Raw genomic sequence first — 26,842 nt, 5'->3', positions numbered from 1 at the left:
AAAATAATGCACACTCGTGGATAAAATTCAATTCCTGGTTACAAAATTGCAAATATCTTTCTTAAAATATCACAGAGCCGTATGACAAATCAGATTAGTATCGGGTAGTCTTGACAATTTTGACCCAAACACAAAGTAATTTCGTAAAAAGACATTTCCGTAAAAATGTAAATGCATTTTGATTGGAAATGTGATAAAGTCTTATTCCATAAAAGATGAATCGATGATTGGATCATAAAAGTTTGCCCATATTGTTTAGCAAGGGACATTTTTTAAGTCCGCTGTAAGAGAGTTGCTTAATATAGTATATAGAAACTCTTTGATTAACAAATAAAAACATCTTTTTTTACGACAAGACCATTTATATTCGGATGTTTATTTCTGCATCTCAGCCTTCAATTTATATCCATATAACGCAGCAAACGTGTAAATTGATAGATGGTATTGCTCTGGCGATTTTATGTCTTCAAAATATATGTCTCGTAGCAAAATGAAAAGTGCATCTGGGAAGGTTGGATAAGATATTTTTTTATGTTTTGAATTATCATTACTCTGGTTGAAGCGACATTGTTGGTAAATTTTATTAACTATTTACATTTCGGGTGCCCTATCTTAAAAGTAACTCAGTAGTTTTTAGTCTGGAAACTCGTAAATGAAGGAACTTCGTTTACGTACTGGCCAAATGTCATGACTACGCAAACTTTATAATGGAAATCTTCTGAACAACAAAGCAAACGAACTAAATAAGGTAAAAAGATTAATCCTTATGCGGCGTTTCAACTAGGTCGAGAAAATTCAGCCATATTGGTAGAGGATATCTTAACAACACTACAAACCAGATATCTTTGCAAAATACATTACGGTTTGCGACAACGATTTTCATTCGTTATTTAATGTTGCCATGGTTACATAAACAATGCAGATGTATAATTAAGTTCAATTAAGTGGTATTGGCACAGGAAAAGGAAAATAACCTCGTCCAAAGAATTTATCGAGAAAACATAGTCAAAGGACATTAATTAAAACGATTTCTAGTATACCGGACGTTTTTAGGAACAGACTACATCCGGATTTATGAAACTCGGCCATCATTATCCATGTTGGACGTAATGTTATAAGTAAAAACGTACAACACAAATGACATACGAGGAAATATCAAATGCGATGAATTTCTTCAGACGGATCATTAACAGATAAAATTGTTATTTTTTCCGTTTCAAGGAGACATTTTACGTAGATACCGCGTGTGGTAATTATTTTATTTGTGGAAATGATATTGGCATCTGTAACAAAATTTATACCGCGACCACACATATTCCAGAGACATGTTCCATGAAAGAGGCATTTAAAGAAATTCAATTAACGCTTCTTTTGATCCAAGGCGCGATCTTGATACATTCTAAATCAGAAAACTTAATTAGATCTATGACCATTAATAGAGATTAACAGATCGATATTTCTCCGACCTCAGATAAGTTGATCCAACAATTTAACCATGCTAGAAATTCTCATCTTGCCCACGGGCGAAGATAAAATACCCGTATGGAACTCCTTTTTTAATGTTGATCACATTGTAATTACCTCCCTTGTTGAAGACTGTCGTCTGTAGCATCATGGAAACCTTGTCTTGTGGCAATATTTAGAATGCTAATTAATTATTTCTCGCTTTAATGTCAACATAAAACAGTTTTCACGCACCTTTCAAGAAAAAAATGCTAAATTCTCCTCTGAACTATTTAAAGACCGATTTGACTAATAACAAAATCTGAATCAATGCGCGCATATCCATGACAACCTAGAATTATCGCATATCCATACGCAATTATCTTCACTACGGACAAAAGAGTTTCAGTAAAAATACATTTTTACTTTATTTGTTTAACTGAGGTGGGAGAAAAAGCATCTTCCATGGCCGAGAGTGTAAGATAGGTTCATCCCAACCCTCTAGCAGGGTGTTTTGCGGAAACTCGGTAAACCTCGTTTCCGCAAAACACCCTACGCTCGGGTCGGGATGAACCTATCTTACACTCTCGGCCATGGAAGATACTTATAGTCCATCAATATATTAGGTAATATTTACACCTCAACTTCCATCCCTTAAATGAACTGCCTTTTGGCAATTGCGAATGTTGTTTTCAATGAACGCAACATCCTCGGATATGTTCAGATCGCGAATCATTTCAGATAATGCGGCAACAGGATTTGTTCATGCATTTTAAATTTGAGACTGGAGTTAAGCAAACGAAAATGGCGCATAATACTTTTAAAAGTGAACATGTTAATGTTGTTGTGTGCACTGTTTTTTGGTGTTTTTTGTTTCTGCTATGCATAAACATTTATCTACTGCATTCTATTTATAATTTTGCATTAAAGTTATTTGATCTATATTTGTATTTAAATTTCTTTGTTGATAATGGTACTGATGATACTCATGGTGGAGTGAGGTGGTTGTAAAGATATATAATCGACCTCTGTTTAAACAAAGCTTAAAAACGGAAATTTCCAACCTGGATTCAGTGGCTACCTATCATAACCAGCCACTCTTACCTTTTCCCAAAGGTGGCCTCTTAATACTGGTTTGACTGTATGACCATTAATGGGTGGATATTTATTTATCATCTCTTTCGATGAAAATGAAGCTCTCATTAGCTATGTAATGATGTTTTAAACATGGTTTTCCTTTATAAAAAAACTAGGAACGCAGCAATGCGACTGAATGGTTTTAATTTTTGCAAATTTTTATCAAATTTGGTAAATTCTAATAAGTTTAAGGTTACTTATAGCTGCACTCTCACAGATTGACCGTATTGAAGACATATTTATTGACAAACGCGACGTCAGTTTGGAATAGCTCTCAATGTTGTACCATGGATCTTCACGTCATCAAAATGGACCAGCCAAAATTATTATTGTAAAATAAAACTTTAAAATGTTTTTGATAAAAAATAAGCTTTATAAACAAACAATTGCATATACTGATTAAAGAACAAGGAAACATCAATACACCATAAAAACGTTTGTTTTATACCGTTATTACAAACCCTTGGGCACATTTAATGGCCATATAATAACTTGTCCTCAAACTCGGAGGCTACGGATAGGCTTACGCGATAACCAGTCGACCAATCAAATCGTAGGAATTTAAGTTAAGATATTTGATTTTACACACAAGAATAACTTGTGGTGAGAGGGGTCGGTGGAATTTCTGGAAAACAGAATAAACGGAAAACACTGTAATGTTCATAAGTATATACAACAGATTATGCAAAGTGGGTTGGTGCGGCTTTGGTTCATATTATATTGTGTCGGAGGGTTGTATAACATATAGCAACACATTAACATTCTTACACAGTGGTAGGTGCTGATATTGTCATAACAGTTGCCGGGCAGAGGTTTGGGTGGTTACCTGCGGGTAGGGATAGACCTTATCATCGGACAACCCATTCGTTTGTATGCTATTAGTACTGTTTTTGATAATATCAGCAAAATCTAGTAGTATTTAAATTACATGATAAATACAACACCTCCTCTTAGTAATCTGCTCAAGATTTGTTCTATCAAGCTAGATTAATTATAACATTTTTACCAACTACACATCAATGTATCATGCTGTAATTTCCCATGTATATAATGCTACTTATAATTTTGCTATTTAATTGTATACGTTTATCTTTTAAGTTATACTCATAAAAGAACTAATATTTTAACAGTGGTATGTCAACTAGCGGAACGGTGTGCGAGAGGAGTGCCCGTTCAGCCGGGAAAACTAGTTGGTGTTGGTGTTCATTGCTCAAATCCGTCTTACCTTTTTTAATTGTATGCATTAATATGATAAGGAACAGCTTTTGTAAATACTTGTTACATTATTTGTAAATATTTTAAATTATATGCTTTTACTACCAGGTCACAAGCTCATTGCTATGTTTTGATATGTTATGTTTTGTTCATGTCGGAAAGTAGCTCCTAGAGCTAATGTTCTCTTGTTATCATATACCCGATTGTAAATAAAAAATATTGTATCTTATATATTTGTGATAAAATTGAAGGCAATTTGATTTGAAGTGATATTAACTCAAAAAGAGATGTATATATATATATATATATATATATATATATATATATATATATATATATCATGTGTGTGTGTGTGTGTGTGTGTAAAACTTAGTTTAGTAAAGTCCATTACATTATGTATGATTTAATTCTTAGATTTGTTCTCACATGGGAGTAAAAATATCAACAACACATATAGTTTAACCTTTTTGATAAACATACTTTACGATGTAGTGGCGGGTCGCTCAACCCCACTTAATCCCTCTTATCAGATCTCCAACCTGAGTATTCTGCTGTGCAGTTTTGGAGGTTTCATTATAATATTGGACCCTAAATGGCCCTAAGCCAATAAACCAATATACAGGAAATTGGCCCCTACTGTGACACCAGTGCAATTAGCAGAAGGTGCACAGCAAGGGATTATCATGCCAAACATTCCTTAAACTAGGCCTTTAGCTGAAAATCTGATTTCGTCCGTTAAGTGAAGAACTGAGAAGAACTTTATAAGCTATGCTTTTATTCCAATCCATTTCAATATTATAGACAACGTGTGTGTGTGTGTGTGTGTGTGTGTGCGTGCGCGTGCGCGTGCGCGTGTATGTGTGTGTGGGTGTGTGTATGTGTTCTGTGTATTTTGATTGTATGTTGAATAAAATATGTTTAAATCAACTGAAGAATGCTTATGTCCACGTACCCCAAACTTGGTATCCTGATTTAATGCATCTGCTCCTTTTTAGTGATATTTCAAAAACATTCGCGACGTCTTTGACGCTTTGCATCAAAATTAGTCTTGTTTTTGTCTTGGAATGAGCCAATTTGTGCAAACATTTCTGAAAACCAATGACACAAGACTGTTGACAAAGATCAGATCGCAATTACTCATATTTACGTTCGAAAAATTATGGTTTTTATGGCTAAAAGAATGACTAAGACTTAAGAAAGTATGTTTATTCGGCAGTTTTCCAAACAATTGAGATCTATTACGAGTTATCTGAATTGAAGGCATTGGTGCCCAATGAGCTGATTATGAGCCGATAATTAAAAGTAACAAGACGCCAATGCGGCAACGCCGCATTAAAGCAGGATTTTTTATTCGACGATGCAATTTTGCAAACCTAGGATTTGAGCTAGTGACCTAGTATTTATAACCAAAAAGACCCATATTTATACTTATCGGAGATATCGTTCATACAAATAACCTGATCAACAGAAACTATTCAATTTGTGTGAGTAAAATGAACATTTTATAAATACATCAGCTTTTCCAATAAGATCCGTCACAGAGACCTAGTTTTTGACCCTAGATGACACACTTTATCATCTAAGATTTCATGTACACAAATATTTTTAAAGTTAATTAAAATTTAAATTTTTGAAAAAAATGGGTAGATATTGAATTTAGTTGTTGACTGAAATTGATAGGTTTGGTAAACATAGAAAAAAATTATGACATCGGGAAAATAGTTGATCTAGTTTTTGATCTGAGGTGACCCATATTCACAAATGTTTAAGACAACATGTAGACAAATATTCTGACCAAGTTTCATAAAGATTTGACAAAAATTAATGAATTTTTATGACCGTGGAATTCTTTCTCCTAAGATTTGACCTTGTGACCTAGATTTTGACCGGGGATGACCCATATTAAAGAACTTTCAAGATATTATGCAGACAAATATTCTGACCAAGTTTCATTAAGATTTGACAAAAAAATGAATTTATGCCGTGGAAAGATTTTCCTAATATTTGACCTAGTGACCTAGAATTTGACCCGGGATAAAAAAAATAAGCAAGATATTATGCAGACAAATATTCTGACCAGATTTCATCACGATTTGATTAAAATTATTGAATTGATTACCGTGAAATATTTCTTCTAAAGATTTAACCTAGTGACCTAGTGTTTGACCCGAGATGACCCATATTCATATATATTCAAGATAACATGCCGACAAATAGTTTGACCAAGTTTGATAACCATGGGATAAAAACTCTTGATTTTATTACATAAAATGAAAACTTAAACGCAGAATTGTTAACGCCCGCCCGCCCGCAACGCCCGGTTTTCGCCATTCTATAACCCGTGATTTTTCAATGAAAAATCCGGCTAAAAACTATCTTATCTGTGAGAGTGCAGCTTTAATACAAGCAGTCACGTTGACTTTATAATAATATTGAACTGACAACTTGAAACTGCCCTTCATCCTTACGCAATTTAACAAGAAGACAGTACAAGGGTTTTAGCAGTTAGGCTTGTTTCTGTAGTTTCCATGACAATATATTGTTTTTAAAAAAAAGACCATACACAGTTAAAAGATGCAAGCAAACAAGGCTAAGCAAATTCTATTGTATTATTAATTTCATTTTTATACATAGAATTAATGAAGAATAATGGACGGATCACAGACAACAAAAAACAAAACATATGAAGTAGCACATTACTATAATGGAAATTTGTATAGCTGAAAGCACGGAGGGCAGAAGCATTTTTTTCTAGCCCTTACAGAATATATATGAAGTTTAGGCAGAAAATTATTTTTTTTGCCCCACATGGCTGAAAGGGTCTTCTTGTCAACAAACATATGACAAAAATAATCAGGTCTTAAGGTCAAGAATTATTAAGTCAATTGACCGATTGTTCAAGTTAACAACATTGTTGTTTACCTCCAACAAACAATTATTTTTGGTCCGAAAAAGTACATTAAAATACTAAATAAATACTGATGCTCAAATATGTCCTTAATGCAAATAAATAATTATGTTCAAAAACTTTTTTAATAGTAAGTGGGTTTCAGCTTAGAAAACGTGCATCAATAACATGTTTTACATATTTAAAAGATGCACTCTTACTTCAAGTAAGATTTACCACAATTAATACAATGGTTTTAATATACTAAATGATGAATAAATGTCTAAAACAATGGTTCTTATGAAGGATACTGAGTTTAATTTGAAAGAAAGGTGCTGAAAACACAGTATTTCTATCTTACGAGACAAGGGTAGATCATAGTAAATCTTTTAGCACTCACCAATCATTTAATATATTTGCATTTTCAGCTATTAAAAACATGGTTACAATCCTGTTATCATTAATTAATATTTTCCATTAATGCATTATTTAGTAGGTACCAAAGATTTATCACTCATAAGGCCTAAAAAAAATTGTTTGGTTAGGGTTACATCCTTTTCAAAAATAGGTAGGGTAGGTAGGCTTTTTTTATTGGAGAATGGTGTTAAAGTTATCTTCTATATAAGCAATTAAGGTTTTAAACTACATATTGAAAAGCAAAAGAAAAAGATTTTATTTTTTATTTTATTTTTATTTATTTTTTAGTTTTTCATTTTTTTTTTCAAACTGACTATAAAAACGTTAGGGTCGGCGCCTAACCCGAACCAAATGTTTGTTTTTTTCAGGCCTAATTTATGTTTGTTATACATGTGTTTGTATTGATTTTGAATAAGAGTGTCACTTTAAAATCAAAAGGATAAATGTCCCTATAACACTCTTAGCATAAACATTATCCAACAAATCTTATAATAATTTTACCATGAAAAAAATGCATTAGCAAATGATAAACAACAAACACTGTAATAATGTCAACTGTTACGAGGGATGTCGCAAATTGGAGGAGTAAAACTGTTGCTTTTTCACAGACGGCAGCTAACAGAAGTTATACACAAACAAGATTAGTTTAAACACAACTAATCACAGATAATTAATTCCTGAAAATCTCCTGGCTGTACTCATAAAATTAAGAAGTTTCTAGACATTTGCAAAACCATGATAAATTTAATATCTAGTGTCAAGGCCCACAGTGCGTCAACATCAGTTAAATTACTTGATGTCAATAAAAAAATACATCTTCTCATTACAGTCCCTATGTGACTCAATTGTATATCTCGCATGTCACTCTTAACATAATTCATTTAAAATGTCTACAAATCAAAGAGACAGCCAGACCTGTAAAATGGCAAAACAGAATACTTACTAATATATAAATAGCTCTCTCTTACAAAGGTCATTCCAGAAAAAAAATCAAGATGAATGAAGAGTGATAAATACAGGGGTGCGATACATTTTGGATGCCTAACTAGGCGAGTTGATTTTTCTTGGATGTATAATTGTGTGTTTGTCATTTACTTGAAGTCTGTGTGGGCTGGTGTATCTCTCTGCATTCAATTTAGTGACTTGTGTTTTTAGCAGATGGTCACCAAATTAAATTATATTTTAACTTTGGAAAGCTTTATCAGTCAGTCTCATTGCAAAGTGAAGGGATGAGAGTGAGTGGTCTAGTGGTATAGGTGTTCACCTATCACCCAAGAGATTGTGGGTTTGATATTTACCAGGGGTCTTTTCTCATGGCCCCTCAAAAAGGACACAGTACTGGTTCAAGCCAGGAAACAGACTCAAGGCCGATTTTAAAAGCTATTAGCTTTCATCACAGTCAAGCTAAAATAAATAAAAATAAACTGAAGTAATTTCTTTTAACAATTACAAGTACTGTTAACACATTTGTGATCAGCCCTCACATTGGACCACATTCTCACATTGTAATTTCAATCAGTTAATTATATCCCAAATCAAATGTTTGCATCCTACACAGCAAAAGGCGACACTGACAGATCAGTTGAATATAGACGATTATTCAAAAAGTATATACTATTTTGGGACAACAACTGGTGTCAGTTCACATTGGATAACATGCTCATGTTATTCGTTCTCACAAAGTACTCCATAAAATGTAAGCCGACCTACACGACCACCAATGTTTCACTGACAGGCATGCTAATTACGCCAGTTATAATTGGAACGCTGGTGTTGTCTTTTAGGACATAAACCTGAAAAACAGACAAAAACAGAACTTAGTATCAGCTTAACTCCTACATTTTGAGCAATAATACAATTAAAACTACAGAAACAAGCCCAGAAGTCGAAAATTCAAACACAAACTCTGTTTAAAAGGACAAGGCAAGGGCCCAAACTACACTAAGCTACACTAAACTACAGACACAAACGTGTAAACACAACATACACAAATTCACACCCCACAAACAGACCAAACACGCATCAAAATAGTTTTACTGATAGATGATTTATCGTTGGTCAGATTTAAAACCGAAAGGTAACCAACAGATCAATCAAGCAAAGTATTTTCCATTTCACCCTCAAGCCATTTGACACAGAATAATTTCTGGCATACTGTAAATAAAAATCCTGAACAATAATGTACCAGCCTGAGAGCAGTATCAGATTCTGTAATAGGAATCACTCTTGTGGTAGATCTAGTTTTGCTTTAAAATGAATGGTTTGAAACAATTTAATAATTGAAGAACAAGAGAAACATATATATTATATATTCAAAAGCTCACTTTGTCAAACAGGAGAACTAATATTTCCGCTAAGTTTCAGTACTTTGCAGTACATGCAGATTTTTATGAGTTAACCTATTGACCTATTCTTTTGCCTCCATTTGAACTTTCTTCAACTAATATTGTGTGTAGTTTTCAAAAGAACTTGAAGTCTCTATGGTGTAAACAAGGTCTTTTTTCTATTACTTAACAGTGTGACCTTTACATTGTGACCATAAAATTATGACCTAGTCTTTTATTCACCCAGATGACACAGTAATAAATTCATTAAAAAACCAACATTATTTAGTTTCACATTCTGGCCAAGTTTCATGAAAAGTCGGCAAACAATTTGGCCTTTTTAGAGACAAATAAAAAAAGTTTCAAGAGTTGACTAAGTTTGATAGTGTTTGAGCCAAGATGACCCAGTAAACAAATTTATTAAGACATCATTTATTACCAAATGCCAAAAGGAATTGGCCAAAAATGTGTCCTCAAGACCAAAAACAATATTTTTATGATTTGACAAAGTGACCAAGTTGGGTTTCTTTATGGTCCCAGATGACTAGAATCTAACCTGCATTACAATTCAGTAAGACAAACACTTTGAGTAAGTTACATCAAGACTGATTCAAATATAATCTAGTAGCTTAAATTTTTACGTATCTACGATTTAAATGAGGCCAACATTCAGACCAAATTTCATATGATTTGGACAGAAATGAAGTCTTAAGTGTTTAACAAACAGACCATTGACAACAGACATACAATGATCATGAAACCATACTGCACTCATTTCAGCTTAAATCAAGAGTTACTCTGTGCTATGTACAAAGATGAACACAGCTCTTGTTTTCCCTCTAGTTGTTGGAACCTACCTTTACAGTATCTGAGATCCCCTTGTCATTCAAACATTCAATATACGTCTCAAACGCATAATTCAAGCCAGGAACGAGCATTGGAACCTGAAAACGCAGGTTACAAAAAAGTTTTGAATTGAATTTTACACTCATTTGACTTGTAATAGTCAGAATATGTCTCCATGCAAAGCTCTGTTGAATATGTCTTTCTTTTAGCATGTCCTTAAAAGTAAATCAGTACTTTTAAAGTTTTCAAAAATAAACACAAAATTGATATTTCACAGTATAGATGTATCTTGTTAAATGTATAACAATGAAAAAACATCTGATAATTCCTGACATCTCATTCAGCTTAATTCAATAGCAATACATTTTCTTTTTCATTCTATGAAAATAGTTCTTCATATTTCTCAAACAGATAAATAAAAAATAAAAGTGCAAGAATTAATAGTGCAATGTCATTTATCTGAATTGCAGAATACTTGTACTTTCTCTGATGGCCATATATCAATCCGCTAAGTCGCGCGTCACAGGACTCAGGTAGTCAAAAATAGAGCGTTAACAAGATTTCTTTTTAAATCCAGATGAGAAAATCAGATTGACATATAAAGTCCTCCTCCACAGGATGAAAAATTAAGATTAGGTGGTTCTGCTTATTTCCTTAATCTGTAAAATGGGAATTTTTTATGTGAACTTTATTGTGCAGTTTTTTGTCATATTTCATATCATACCATATTGCATTTATTAAAACTTGCCTTTTGTGTTATCATATTGTTAAATTAATATTGGTTAAACCAATGGCATAAATATTCTTCAAGAGAAATGTAAACTGCAGGGAACAAAAATCCAACCCTAAAACTCTTGCCCTAGTATCAATACCGAGAAAAGTCATGCATGTGCGTGATTCCAACATGTGTTATGCATATAGCCTTGATGAGTAGAACGTATGACCATAATTTCATCGAGACCCTTCAATGGTTGTTAGATATGGAGTTGAACAAGCATTGTAACTTTGATCTTGAGGCTTCATAATTGAACATCACAGTTGCCATGAAGAGCAGAATTATGAATATATAATTCATAATCATCACTATCTTACAAAAGGTGTATGGGTTTGGGAGCTCACATGAAATGTAACACTCAAACACAGTTAATTAGATATTCATCTTGCGAAAGCTTGCAAATTTCTAATATTGGTTGGAAAAGTTGACTAGAGCAGAATTTGTTACCCACTTTTATCAAAACTCTTGTGAGAATGAGATATGTAAAAGACAAAAAAATGCTAGTTTTTAAACCCTCCAATCTTAGAATTGTGACCCTGACTTTGAACTGGAGCATGAATTCATCTTGGTGAGAAAAACCATCAGGGATATGTATAGAGCCTACATGACATGCAAGGTTCAAAGCCTGGACATAGTCTAGTGATTTGTCTGATTCGAACATATTTCTGTGCAGGCATCGAAATTAGACTTTTGGATGAACAAGCCCGAATTCTTATACTATTGCTTGACACCAAAATTGTTAACAAGCCGTGCTATATAAAATTCAGAATTTGAGCAAGCCCGGAAGACATTTTACCAGTGCAGGGCATAGGGCTTGTGTTAATTTCGACCACTGTCTGTGTAGCCTAAATTCTACCTTTTAAGAACTTGAGTACTAAATGGTTATTTTTTTCCATGTTTCCATCAAAATATCATAAAATCCTGTCAATGGATACTTTGGCCTAAGACTCTAACCAAAATCATTAAGACGAGTCATTACGTTACTATATTGGTCTGCACTCCGGGCGATGATTGCACTGTAAATGTACGCCTTCTTCCTATGACATTTATCTCAGTACTCTAACAATCATGGAGGTCACAAACATCCTTTAGTTTGTCTTGAAGTGATTGTTATTGATTAAGAAATTTCTGAGGACATGATGTATCTATGAAACATTAAATAACAAATTAGTTCAGCAAAAGAAAAACATGTTTTCTGCCAAAAAACCATCTTAACAAATGCATCCACAGCACCCCAGCTTATTCATAACCTATATGATAAAGGTTATGATTAAGCTGGCATAATATGCATATGCATGGCAGGATAAACAAATTGCACCCTTCAAAACAGTAGGAAAAGCCCTGTATTGCAAATGACAGTGACGGGAAAGAAAGTGCTTTTACCACTCAACAAGCAGCTTTTCTCAGGTTTATTCTGTTATCTTGTTTCATTAATGTGTATCCGCCTAATACTGCAAGTTGTCAGTCAAGATTTTCCAGGATTACATAAAAGCAGAGGATGGAAAACCATTGACAAGGCTATAATTAACCGGTCTCTATTTTTCTCAATTACCAGTCCAGATAACAAAACCACAAGCCTTCATATCTATTGCCAGACAGTAGAGGCTTTTTTTGTCAGATTAAACATTTGCAGTAATACAAGAATTAGGGTTATATACTTGTACACCAAATAACATGTTTATTTTTCTGATTTTTTTAGGGATGGTACATTCAGCTTGTTTTGTAATGACTTTAATTACTCTGAGAGTTGCAAGTCTACTTACTGACATAAACTGTAAAATGGATGAATACTATGTTAATTACTTTTGAACTATTATGTTATATTGGCTTTTGTAGAATGTTTCAGGTCAAGCTGGGGTGGGGGAAGGGGGGTGTTAAATACAACAAACATTTATGTTAGTACTAAATCTGCAGAGCTATATGGGAGAGCCGTTTTCTGGTCTCTCTGTAATGTAAAACAGCGTTTTATCAATAATTCTGAGATGGGGGTAGGAAAATTCAAGTTTAAATAGAATTGTAATTTGACAGTTAATTTCTTTAAAACTTTGTTTTTAAATCAAGGAAATGATGCTCATTAAGAAATTATCAAGCCGATCATAGTATGAAATGATGCCCATTAGGGTCGCACTACAGTAATGTGCCTGAAGTAAAATACCCAATGGTACAAACATCTTTTTGTACATACTGCTATAAAGCATGCCTCATTGGCTTAAAATGTGCTCTTATTTCTTTTTAACAACGACAGGTATTACAAAGCTGCAGTTCAGACAAGCCCATATATAAATATACCAAGTTTTGACCCGTAGCAGTGACTAAGAAGTTTGTGAAGTAAACATATTGGTTCCTTCTGATTTACTATTAAATCATACATGTGTGCCTAGTTATTGTGCATCAACCTTTTTAAGCTTGATTGTGTAGATATGTACATGTACAGCTAATGCTGCAGTAGAAGGCCAGTGCCCATTTGTTCTTATTGGTTTTTTTATGCAGAAAAGGTTTATGAATAACTACACAAACCACAGTTATGGGCCCTGCAATAAACGTGCGTTTTGTCTCTGCCAGCATATGCACCAAGTTCTATTGAAATATCTTAGACAGATATAGAGTTATAGTGACAACAAGGAGAATTTAATTTCTCATCCAATCTGATGACCTAATAATCACTCGCAAGTCTGTTTCCTGGGTAGAAACTACTTTTGATGTCCTTTTTACTAAACAAAGATAATGTACCACAGGCTGGGCTCAAACCCACAACCACTTTGTGTGAGAGGCAGACACATATAATTATAGACCATTGCCTTCTCAGCATGGCTCAATTCAAGGCATCAAAATAGGACAAATTAACAGACAAGCTATTTTTGTGCTTTGACTACTTTGTGTGACCTGTAAGTAACATGCATGTTTTATTATGTACAACACACTGCCATATCATGGCCAACTTACACATGTATGCCAATATTATTTTCTCAGCTGTGGTAAGTATGAGAAAGATCTAGTGGTAAAGGTATTCAGCCCTCACCAAAGAGGTCGTGGGTTCAAGCCCCTCCTGGAGAATGTTGCTTTGGCCTCTCAGGAAATATACTCAAGGGCAATTAAGATAAGCTCTCAGCTGTGTACACAATCCAGCTAAGATAAATAAGCCTAAAATAAAGTAACACACACCATATCACTTAATAACCAACAGTACTTACCGAGATGTATGTTTTTCTGAAGTTATAGAGTTTCTCGTCAAAGTCAAATGTGATATGAAGATTTGTTGATGCCTGGTTGAGGGACGTGTTCTGGAGGTTAACACTCAACTTGAACGTGGGGCCAATTCCCTGCACCTGAAATGCATGGCAAGAATGATATCAAATACAAACTAGAGGGTCACATTTGTTTTTATTTTCATTTAAAAAAGTCGAATAATTTGACAATTGTTGAAGCCATGGGCATTGCTTAACATGTGTGTATTTTCTCTCAACATGATTTTAACTTTAATTTGAATATCTTAAAAAGGTTTTTGAGTTATGGTCAAGGTTAAAGTTTATGCAAGATGCTGACACATACAACCACACCAAGGCTATCACATTACCTCAACTTTTCTTTGACAAAATACTTGACAAACTAAACATTTGGGAATTTGCAGTCTTTCAAATGCTTAAAAAATTCATTCAAAAAAACAAATCAATAAGACTTATCTATTTCTTTATATGAATTTGGATGAGATCCTGAAAAACATTCTCTGCTTTCAACAACATTTTCTTTACAGGACTTTCAAATGTTCTTAATAATAATGTGTTGTTTTTTTGTTCTATTTTTGTCTTATAATGACAGTGTCATCAGTTCAAGCATTTTAGAGGAACTAGTTTATATACACTGTTACCAATTATAGACAAGTGAAGGACCATAACCTGTCTGAAAAAAATGTTTCTATGCACAACGTGAATAATCTCAAAACAGACTTTCATAGTTCTACTATTTTTAAATAAGAACAGCACCATCAGGTGAAGAATGTCAGAGAAACTATTAAATAAATGGTTATCAATTAGAGACACATCAAGGACATATAACTTCAGACTGTCTGAGCCTCTGAGGACATTTGAATGGTTATTAAACCTTCCAGGAAGAATGCCCTTACAGGAAATAGCAGTGACACAATTCGCTGTGACTGCTTTGTTTATTATTTACTAGATATAGCTGCTCAGGCAACAAACAAACAACTGTAACCACTTATAATTATGACCATCCTATACACATATTTACATGGATATAAATAAGTCTTGTTTGAGTATATAAAGGTGTGCCCCTTGCCATTGGATGCATTATTGCCAGACACCATCACACGCCATTACAATTTCAAGTGTTTTTGAGTGCCATAAGTGACATAAGTTAGAAGTGACTGTAATATCAGCAGAGTTGAAGAAACAGAATGTGACACAATGAGATCCGGGTGTGATTTTCAAATAGACCTCTTTGTTCTCTTACATGCGCCGAGACAAACTTTCTAGGTTTTAACCATTACTGAGCCGATGGATTTGAATCATACCTGAGCAGAGAGTTTTAATGGTTCATTTGGGTTTGTTGAGATTGGGTTCATGCTCTGGTTAAGGGCCTTGGCGTAAGCTCTCGCGGTGTTCAGTCTCAGAAGGTACAGGTCTCGCTGGAATGTTCTGTGCATGGCTGAAAAAAGCAAACATATAGTTCTAAATCAAAGGAGGGCTTATCTTTAACTGATTACCCTTTAAGTAGGTCGCATACTGATTGTTTTGTAAATAACACATGAAGGAAGAAAAAACTAATATCCACTTTTTTTCAAAACACAATCGAGCATATGTTTTGACTTTAATGACTTTAAGCACATGCCTTAGATATTCAAATCTGTAATAAGACAAGGGAAGCCACTCTGCTTTTAAAGTTAACCATTCAATGGCTATCCTTAAAGACAAAGGCGGGATAATAAATAAAAAAAATCACAAGAGGACAAAATACTGATTTCTTTACACTTCCCCACTTTTCTTCATTAATTTGACAACTCATTTTTTTAATACAATGAAAACTTGACTTCTCAAATTCTCACATGTCTGCAGTAGTTCAACCATTAAGCAATTAAATTGAGCAAGACACATTTATCAGAATAAAATCATTGAAGAACTTGGATAATTGGTGTTCCATGAAGAAATGCAGTCTGACACGAACCTGCGCAAATATGCAATGTAAAATATAATTTGTGTAATTTCTTTGACAGTTGCGGATTATTCTTGATGTTCTCAGCATATTAACATGCAATTTATGTTCTTTTTCCCTCTAAAGTTTATAACAAGTGATAAAGAAAAATGTGAATTGTTCCCAATGCTGGAAAATTCTTCGATGTAGAATATTTTTCCCTGAAATATGAAATTGATATCTTACACAAAAAGATGGGAGTGGAATAAAATGACAAGACAAAAAATCCACAGAGACCAAAGTCTTAAATAAGCGTTCCCTATAAACATCAATTCCGTTTTAAATTTAAACACTCTGTTGCTCTTAAGTGTCACATTAGTTGTAATTAACACAGGAAGCCAATTCTTAAGGTGCTACAAGACAATTCTTTTTCATTGAAGTTGTCATGAGACAATATTTATTTTAACCAAAATTATCAAAAAAATGATCAGGCTGTTTTAATGAATAACTTTCCAATCTGTAGCTTGGTTAGCTTTTCCTACAAAATATGTAATGCTATTTTTATATTTTTACTTAATTCTGAAACTATATATAATATAATAAAACAAATCAATGTGCACATTTACGAGTGTTTATTGTGCAGGATTATGATTATTTATGTGTTATATTTAATACTCCTTATATTAAAAAATGTAATAAGAATAGTGCAACTGCTCTTTGGATTCTTGATGAAATTACCGGTACCCCTAGAAGACAAATGCACAGGATGTGGGTGGCAAAAATAGTGTTGTCTTCTTTCACTGGCCATATATAACTCTTTTTATGGTTTTGATCTTTTTAACCAGAAAAGAGATGGGAATAATACAAAGCAAAAAATCAAAAATTTGAAATATGTAACACCATCAGAAAATAAACCTTAGATGTGACCTTGACCTTATCATTACCAAAATTGGTGCTGTACATAACAGATTTTGAATTGTATTAAACTTGGTTCAAGTTATACATATATATTATTTGGTTGCTTCATGATACACATACATTGTAGTATGAGGTCTTGAACTAACAATCAATATTGAAAGTATCTTTCATTGTGAAAGGGGGACAACTCCTTAAATATCTTTAGCATAGTGATGTCATTCTTAACAATAATGAATCTCATACATAGACCACGCTACTTACTAACTGCATTTTCTCTCTCCCTGAGTGTCTGGTCAACAAAAAGCTTGGTTTTCTTGGGGACGTTCAGTTTTATATTCTGCGCTGCTGGAGGACCGCCGGAGAGATCTTTCTCCTCAAATACTGCTGTACGCTTCAATATCTTTATCATCAAACCTCCGCCTGAAGACAAAATACAAACCTGCATATATGGAATTATAAGTAGGTGTTACATTTCGCACGGCACCTTAGAATGTATAGCAATATAAAAATGTCTACCTTTTACATATACAGTTTTAATCCACCATGTTTGTGTTGTTTTGTTAGAACTGATAGTCAATATAGGAGTTATCCTTAAACATTAATTTTATGTAACAAGTTACCGCTGGAGATGATATTTTCAAGAGTGACATACGATATTTTAGTAGTTCACAGGATAAAATAAAAATCAACATCTCACTGAAACGAACTAATGTTCTCTCTATTTTATTTTTAAAAATCATTTTGATTTGCCATTATATATTGTGTAGAGCTTTCTTGACACAGAATGACCTGACTTACTCTGGGTGACCATGATGAGTGCCCCATCCTCGCGCCCAAATCGCCCAAACCTCATCGCTGTGACAACATCATCCACCTTGATTATGTCAACCAGATACTTTTCCTAAAAGCAAAACATACCTTACTATATCACTTTTTACATTATGAGTCTAATCTTATACACTACATGTATATGTATAGATATTGGTCTTTTACACAAAAAATACACTGATTTATTCTAAAAACAAAACTTTTTTTTTATATATACACATTAATAATGTAACCATTCCTGAAAACATACATGAAATCAGTTTTAAAAGCACTAGCCATTCAAGCCTGTGAACTAACCAAATCAATATGAGCAAAATAGAAAACTGATGGCCTGAACAGTTTTATACTGTACAACAAAGGACAAGCCCTTCAGCAGTGAATCGAAATTAGCACAAGCCTGCAAGCCCTGCACTGGTAAATTGCTTTCCAGGCTTGCTCAAGTTTGTGATTTTATATAGCAGGACTTATGAATGTTGATGCCACGCACTAATGTCTGAACTGGGGCTTGTTCACCCAAAGTCTAATTTCGATAACTGCCTCAGGCCTGTGGCTCAGGAATTTGACTAGGTTATTATTGCATTATTTTAAAAGAATTACTAGCTATGAGCCCCAAGCATGTAGAATACTGATGAAGACTAATATCAGTCAAAAACAATTTATGGTCTCAAAAACAGGTTAGTTTGTTTCCTAGGTAAAAAGCCATACTTGTGTCCCTTAAAATGCCATAAAAAAGAGCGCCTGATGGAAACCCACACCCTCTTGGGTAAGAGGCAGACACTTGATGATGATGAATCCTCATTATAAAGTGTACCTCTGTACACATTGTTTCCCATATTTCAAATTGATCGCAAAATTCAAAGTTACCTTAAAGACATGGACCTCTCCACTAGCGAGGGCTACGAGGACGGCCTTAAAGCCCTTAGGTTTGTAGTCAACTACCTCGATGGTTGTGATCGCCTTCGGAAGCTTCACTGTCCACATCTTCTTACCCTGTCAACAAAATGTTAAACACTGATCAATGCTTTGCCTGCAAATGGGAATAGCCCGCACAAAATGGATTTCAACAGCAGAGGATTCCTAACAAAAGAATTTGCAGAACTCAGAAAACCCCTCACACCAAAATATCTGTAAACTTTCACAGTTCTTGGTGTCATATTGAAGAATGTGTGAACTAACAACTAAGTACCATTAGTTGAATATTATCACAAATTAAATTGATATGTTGTTCAATACAATTGTATTCTATGATAACTTTTTTCGAACCAGTATTCCTGAGAATTAATGATGTATGTTAAGAATCAAATTCTTAGAATGAAGACTTTGATTCTTAATATACTTAATTACTTCTCAGAAATCATAGAACACGATCTTATAATAGGGTTATTAGTATTTAGTTTTGATGCTGTTTACAACTTGAGTGTATTTTTTCAGATTCAAAAATCAAAAACTGCAAATATCTACATGGGTCAAATATGACCAACCAGATCAAAAAGCAGTTCTTATGACCCTTTTATTATATACCAGTACATTTAACTGGTTTAAATTAATTAAAAGACACATGATTCAATAATAAATACCATATTATTCATTCACTTTATTGTGTTATGACATCATTTTAACATTGTAACTTGTAATAACTTGATGTCAAAAGAGTGGAATACGACCATATAGCACTAGAGTTGAGGACAGACTTTTCTTTTTTCCAATAAGTATTGAGTGTTGATTTATGATGGGTTTATAATAATAATTTTACGACTTTAGGTCAAGATTTCATAATCTTTTCATTTTATATATACACCTCAACTTCTATCTTCTTGTTGTTTGTCACGAAAAATTGTTAATTTATTATATGTGAAATGTATTATTGTCATTAGCGTTTTGAATAGATTAATTTTTTCATGTGTTCTTGTGATGTAATATGGTCAATTGTTTCTGGTTACGGTCAGGTCATTCTATCAACAGAACTGGTGAGAAAGAACTACTGTAAGGTGTTCTTAACTAAAATGAAGTACATTTTTTAACAATTTTGGAAAGAAATAATGAACTATAGATGTAAATATAAGTAATGTAGTGTGAGATTGTGTCATTATCGCACTTCGGACACCACACATTTTAACCAGCCCAACTGCGTTCATACCCCAATAATGACATTAATCCTGCAATACATTCCTTAAATACTAGTCACATGCATCAAATACCATAAACAAATGACTCATATTGTAAATATAATGTCATATGTAGTCTTTTAAACAATTCAATCATTCTCTAAAATACAAATAACAAATAATTCTAAACATGAAAAGCGTCTTTAAAGCCTACCAGGAGTGTTTAAATGCCCAAGACTGACTGCTAAAAGATACATTTTAATTTATACCAATTTATTGTAGTTTTGTTGTGAGGACAGCTTTTTTCTGTAAATCATGTTACCATGCTCTAGTCCTTTTGAAGTGTGAATGTGCTTCTGATAGGATTTAAACATTAAACTGTTTGGATGAGAGCCAGACAGCAATACATGTCTCACCTAACTGTTGAAACAGCTCAGTGGAGGATCTAGGAATTCATAATTGGGGGGTGGGGGGGGAACGTCCATTCATTTTGGAATGACACGTATAAAATCGCTTTCGAGCCTTCATTCAACAATAATTTTATAAAGTAGATATACTATAACTTATTAAAAAATGCAGTCATTACAGTAGGTTTAAAACTACCGGTACCTTTGATGAGAAGCACTTGAGTGTCTGATCCATACAGGCCACATAGATGGTCTTGTTCAGTCTCTCCATTCCTACAATCTGAGAACTTAACTCCACCGCATTCTTCGTCACATCTTCTTGACCCCTGAAAAAAGCCTCTGATGTATATCTAGTGAGGATTGAACCCACTCTGTGGACAGACACTCTACCATTTCACTTTAAAAGCTAGCTCAATAGCAAAACAGTATAAGTGCTGCTTAATACATATCCCCACATTTTAGATTTAGTCCCTGAATGTTTAAGACTACAGTCAATTGTGATGACCTTGATGTTTATTGAGCAACAAGAGTTATTTACGTTGGGTGCAAAATGTAACAGATTGCACAAATTACTATATGCATCTGCTGAAGGTCAACCTCACAACCTCTCGTTCTGCATATAAGTAAATATGAGTTACCTTCTCAGCGTATATATGGTTCCATTTCTGCAAGCGACCACAATCCTGTACTCCACATCGAACATTCCCGTCACGCTCAGGAATACTGGCACACTCGGTAAACTCATCTAGATATGGAACATATTATTCAAGTACACCAACCTAGTGTCCAAAGTCTCACTGAATTTAAAATATTTTTCTAAACATATTGAATGAAATTCTGTACATGTAATAATAACAGTATTAAAATAATGATGCTCTGTGATAGATACATCAGTGCAAAGATACCTTGTATTTGATAAAAGCCTACACCAGATTATGTACGACTATTTAGGTTTAAATCATGCCTCACTAGATAATTTTCATGCATATTCATACTCTAATATTCAAATCATGAATCACTAGATGATATGTATGCATATTCATACTATTATTCTTTATGCATACTCTAATATTTAAATCATGAATCACTAGTTGTTATTTATGCATATTCATACTCTAGTATACATTCTTGAGCACAATGAAATCAAAACCATGTAACCCAACATTTAAGTGAAATACCAGTACTATTTTATGAGATGTTGTAATGGTGTTACTGAGACGTATTCATACACTTAACTAAAAGTAAACATTCTTTCAGGAGCAATGTTATCAAAACCATGATAACTTGATGTAGCATTTGTACAAAATTTAAGCAAAATGCTTCATTATGAGATGGATGTAATGGTGTTACCGTGGCTAGCACTGTAAAAGCCTCGGGGTCAAGCACATAGATGGACTTATCCTCCGTCCCTAAAACCAAGCAGCTGATGGCATCCTCGTCTGCCATGGACTTCTTCAGGGTGTTTAAACATGTTATAACTGTCTGCCGTTTGAGGGGAGTGTTCTTGTACACCTCAAAAAACTGCGACATATCCCCAGGATCTGTAAGTTGAAGGTAGCGCAGCGATCGCACAGTCAGGGTGGATCCGTCGGACCTATACACAGAGTTGTAAGCATTAAAACATTGATACTGTGGCTGATTTGTATGGTTGCATATTACTCTTTATGTTTATTCATAAAGCTCCAGTTAGTTACCGGTAATTTGCTGAAATCAGTAAATGTCGACCCTATAAGAAACTTTTCATGCTAAAATCACCAATAGTAATACAAATGAAAACACATGATTAAGAAAGTCAATCAACATGACATGTAAATGTAGCTTTATTATCATCTTTGCCTCAATGCCATGAACTGAGCATTCGCCAAACATCAATCAAACAATTAGTTGACATATATTTATTAAGGTTATATTTTGTAAATAAAAGTAGCAAAAAGGTTACAATTAGCCAATGAAAACATCATTAAACTTGTAAATATAAGTTAAAAACATCCAAACACTTATCATCATCCAGATGAGCCTTTTAAGTTCAATGTCACTATGACCTTTGACCTACTGACCTCAAAATCAATAGGGGTCCTCTGCTGGTCATGACCAAGCTCCTACCAAGCTTGAGGACTGTAGGCGCAATTATACTCTAGGCATCAATCGGACAACTGTTTTGTGTTCAAGGCTACACTGACTGTGAACTTTGATGTGACCTAAAAGTCAATAGGGGTTCTCTGCTAGTCATGACCAACCTTACCTCTTCGAAGGATACATAATAATTCAAAATCAAGAAACAAAAAAAACAAAAACAAAAAACACTATACCTCATTCCTTCAAGCATTTCTCTCAACACAAACACATTCATTCTGCCCTGAAAGAGGTAGTGAACAAAATAAATCAAAGTTATTCATCCAAGGGCTTACAGCTACAGATTTTTACCATTATCTAATCAAATTTGAGTGTAAATCAATTGAGAAATAGCTGAGCACATGGCCATATATCGTTGTTAGTAATTTACTTAGAAACGTCTCAAGTGAGACTCCAGCCCTTACATTTATGATTGTGTTATGAATTAATGTGGTGATTCTGTATGTTGAATTGAATAATATAACAAAGGGCTGCAGAGCACATGCCAATGCTCCTCTGTTGTGTTTTCATTTCATGTGAGAAAAGGGGCATAACGCGATTTACATTGAGCCAACGAGAGTGACTTAGTATACGTTACCATAACTTTCTTCACAATCATTGGCATATATATATATATATAATGTTTAAACTTACTCAATTTAAGGTGATGGGCCTTGCTGTACATGTATTGTCTCATCAAGTATGTGAACCAAGCTTCATTTAAATACAAATGTTCCAGTAAATTGAACTTTTTAGTTATGGCCAAGGTTGAAGCTTTTGCACAATGACACTGACGAGGACGTTGATGCCCACTAAGCTCCACAATACCTCAGCTTTTTTTCTTCGACAAGCATAAAAAAAATTCAAGACAAGCACCAACCTCTATCACCTGGTTCCACAGATCTTGCTCAACAGAGTTCACCTCCAAAGGTGGAAGGGTGAACTTGAAATATGGCTTTAAGTTCTTGTAGATGTAAATGAATGGTCCAGAAGCTACTGCAATAGCTGCAATAGTACATACCGGGGTATACAAATTAATCGTCATTTACAAGGGCACACAATGTTATAAAATACAAGTTAAACATTTGGATCAAAGTATTGTATGTAAAGCCTTTCTCCATTCATTGTATGTTTATATGCTATGACCATTGTATAATGTTTAAAGCAATAAAGTTATGGTATCGAATTGTATTGCTATGTTTTATACAGGCAAAAATCATTGTCTTTAAGCCTTGCAAATTATATTACATGTACACAATTATGCTTTGAAACTGTATACATGATGACTAGAGACAAGTACCTGGTGTTCTGGGCTCATGTGTATCCATATAGAAGGTTACCACACCAGTTGGAAGGTCAATGATGGTGTTCTCACTCAGTAAGTCTGTCCCTAAAAAAACAAATTTAAAGGTACAGATACAATATTGCAATAACTATAAAATAAGAGATTCAGGTTGCGTTTTTTTAGTAGTATAATGCGCACATATACATGTATATGTATACTTGTATGTGAAAGTTGTAGTTTATAGCAAACATTTTCTAAAAGAAACTAAAATGACCTAATGGATAAGCTGCAATTTTTCATTCACCGACTCTCTGTTTGAGGTATATGAGTTGTTTTGTTCAGATTCTATTATTTATCAAAAGATAATATGTTATTGCTATCGATAGTTTGATTTGAAAATAAGTGTAGCAATATGTGCCACAATAATGATCATGGAACTTGTGTATGGAACAGAGAAAACTATGTAAATACATTCTTAAGACAGTCGTAATGGAAAAACCTATTTGAGTGTGGTTTGCCTTTTCGTTCAATTTATTACATGCATGGGTCTGGAGATGTCAACTAACTATAATGGCAGTATTTAAGTCAGAAATATCAACACCTGTGTACCTTTGTAAACTTTAAGCTTCATATTAAATGAGCCTGTTCCAAGATCAGCAATGATCAATTTCCAATCACCATCAGCTTGTATGTCCGAGAGTGTAATACACTGTGTAAATGTGTATAAGGAAGCAACTGGATCATGGTAGGCATCCAACCATTTTGATGACTTTGGTTCCCTGTATTAAAAACAAAGACAAGAACAGAGTTAAAATATAAATGTGAAATGTTTATCAGAAGCAGAGATTTTCCTGACACAAAAAACCTTAATATCATTGCCTGGGTCCCAAATGCCAACTTCCTTTTCACTTAGACTCTCATGATAAACTTCTCCATACATCAACTTTGACTTTTTACTTTAACATCAGTAAAATAAAGCCCCTGGATGGCATTCGTGACTCAATTGGACAACCATTCAACAAAAATTTCAAACATCAAAATCCCTTTAAATTATGTTTCTTCTAGGCTGGGTGACCCAATTACCAGAACGTAAGACTGTGGAATGAAATAAACAATATTACCATGAAGATATTTTTCACCTATCAGAGATACAAAATATTCAGAAAGTGACCTATATTCAACAAGCCCTCGACCCAAGCGAAGCACAAAATTGACGAGAAATAGAAAATTATTCCAAACATTTAAAATAAAATTAATAAACTGTCATGTGTGAAATTGTGGAAATTGGGACACAGACCATTACAAAATCAAATAGCACTGGTACTTGTGACTATTATCATATAATATTTACAGCAAAGTTTCCAACAATACCTTGCTTGAAGAAAAATTACAACAGGAATATTATTATTTTGTTTTTGGTTCGAAGGACTGCATTCTTCACATAGCTTTTTGTCTGTCAGACTGGTGACGTTTCGTTAAGACTGGAATTATTTTTTATGAAGTATATCAAGAGTCTTAACTGGATATCAGACATGCCAGTGAGATCTTCAACATTGAGCCATCGTAACATACCCTTTTGTCTCCAATGGCTGCTTCACCAAGTCTACAGTAGACATAATTTTAACGATCTAAAGTAAAATCAAAAATAAATTCTAAACTTTAGTTGGTATCGATGAAAACAATCCGGTGTTGTAAGAATTTTGCGTTGAGGTAAACGCATTTCCAGAAAAGATGAAAGCCAAAACGGCAAAATAAAAACGGGTATCAGTAGCATTGTACTAGCATTGATATTGAACCCACAAATTCAAACATGTAAAGGACGCAATTGATCTAGTTAGTGAGAATACTGCGTATAAACTTACGACATGATAACATGACAAGTTAAGTAAAACCAATTGAAGTTGAAGATAAGGGAAGAATTAACTAGATTATTTTGAAAACAATGGTGAAAATGCGTCTATGGAGAACTGTCGCAAGTTAATTTGTGCACACGGTCTTGTGGCGATGCCCAAGTGCTTCTCGTATGGATCTCGGGTTCAGTCCTCACTATATGCTTTGTCAATGGCATTTATTTTTACGCAGGAATGGTTAATCATGTTTGTTATAATGGCATGTACATTTTATATGTATATAGAAGATAAAAGAAACTGCATAAGTGTTTGTCACTGTAAAAAAAAGACAACAATTGTAGATGTCACTTGTTCACTGTTGCATTCTGATATTTACCTTAATAATTAAGATTTTAATAATTTAGTTCAGATATTCTGAGCGCCGTTTTAATCGTGCATTTCTGAGATTATCTACGTTGGACAACCTAAAATAAGTATGTGAGGCACAAGCTAGGGTAATTAGATATACCGCTGACATCTAATCGATAAAATTAACATAATTTATCATCTTACACATTTAAGAATGTCTCCATCGGTGTAACTAACTCGATACTCGTAGCACTCATGCCAGAAGTGTCTCTGCTACGTATTTAAACAGACACATTGGTGGCCGTCTCCCTTTGGGTTTATTTCCCACATTTAAGAATTAATCATGAAAATGAGAACCCCTAATATTTCAAAAATATATATTTATATATTGCATACAAATTATATCACATATAATTAACCATTTTTGATGATTTCACATTTGCTTACCATATTAAGTTCCTTTCTGCAAATGGATCAGTTTTATATCTGAACACGAGTTTCAAAGGAACATAAAAATTGCAACCAACTGACCCCATCAGACGAGTGTTTTTTTTCTTTATTTGTAATACATAGCAATTACATTGTACTGAATTCAAACCCATTGTCACACAGTTGGTACACCAAGTATTGAATTTGCCTATGATGTTTGGTCTAGTATACGCTGCTGCTTGTGATGACACCCAATATCTCTCAAAAGTCATGAGAGAACTTGTTGGCTTTAAGTTTCGTGGCATCGTTCAAATTGTCTTTAAAACTATTTACAGTTTCAGTTTTAACACAATTCTCCCACAGATAGTTCC

General features: G+C 33.9%; 1 protein-coding gene across 1 annotated transcript; it reads right to left on the bottom strand.

The window, feature by feature from the left end:
- Positions 1–4,961: 4,961 nt before the first annotated feature.
- Positions 4,962–25,873, bottom strand: LOC128209976 (Bardet-Biedl syndrome 1 protein homolog). The gene is made up of 15 exons (XM_052914259.1): positions 25,417–25,873; positions 24,454–24,623; positions 23,860–23,949; positions 23,440–23,564; positions 22,757–22,803; positions 21,798–22,041; positions 21,086–21,192; positions 20,650–20,773; positions 18,800–18,925; positions 17,906–18,008; positions 17,369–17,527; positions 15,573–15,706; positions 14,236–14,370; positions 10,281–10,367; positions 4,962–8,892 (listed from the first exon to the last, which is right to left on the bottom strand). Exons 1-15 carry the CDS (start codon positions 25,458–25,460, stop codon positions 8,806–8,808), a joined length of 1,782 nt encoding a protein of 593 aa, XP_052770219.1. The 5' UTR covers positions 25,461–25,873; the 3' UTR covers positions 4,962–8,805.
- Between the last annotated feature and the right edge of the window lie 969 nt (positions 25,874–26,842).

This window comes from Mya arenaria, chromosome 11 (genome assembly GCF_026914265.1).
Source record: "Mya arenaria isolate MELC-2E11 chromosome 11, ASM2691426v1".
Taxonomy (NCBI): Eukaryota; Metazoa; Mollusca; class Bivalvia; order Myida; family Myidae; genus Mya; species Mya arenaria.
This window is presented reverse-complemented; position numbering and strand designations above follow the sequence as displayed.

What these genes read in the sequence shown, in the direction of transcription:
- LOC128209976 (XM_052914259.1), bottom strand. Translation starts at nt 25,460, where the DNA reads ATGTCTACTGTAGACTTGGTGAAGCAGCCATTGGAGACAAAAGG. An exon ending in GGAGAGAGAAAATGCAGTTA is followed by an intron (nt 15,707 to 17,368) that starts GTAAGTAGCGTG and finishes TGCTTTTTTCAG; the next exon opens with CCATGCACAGAACATTCCAG. An exon ending in GGATCTCAGATACTGTAAAG is followed by an intron (nt 8,893 to 10,280) that starts GTAGGTTCCAAC and finishes TCTGTTTTTCAG; the next exon opens with GTTTATGTCCTAAAAGACAA.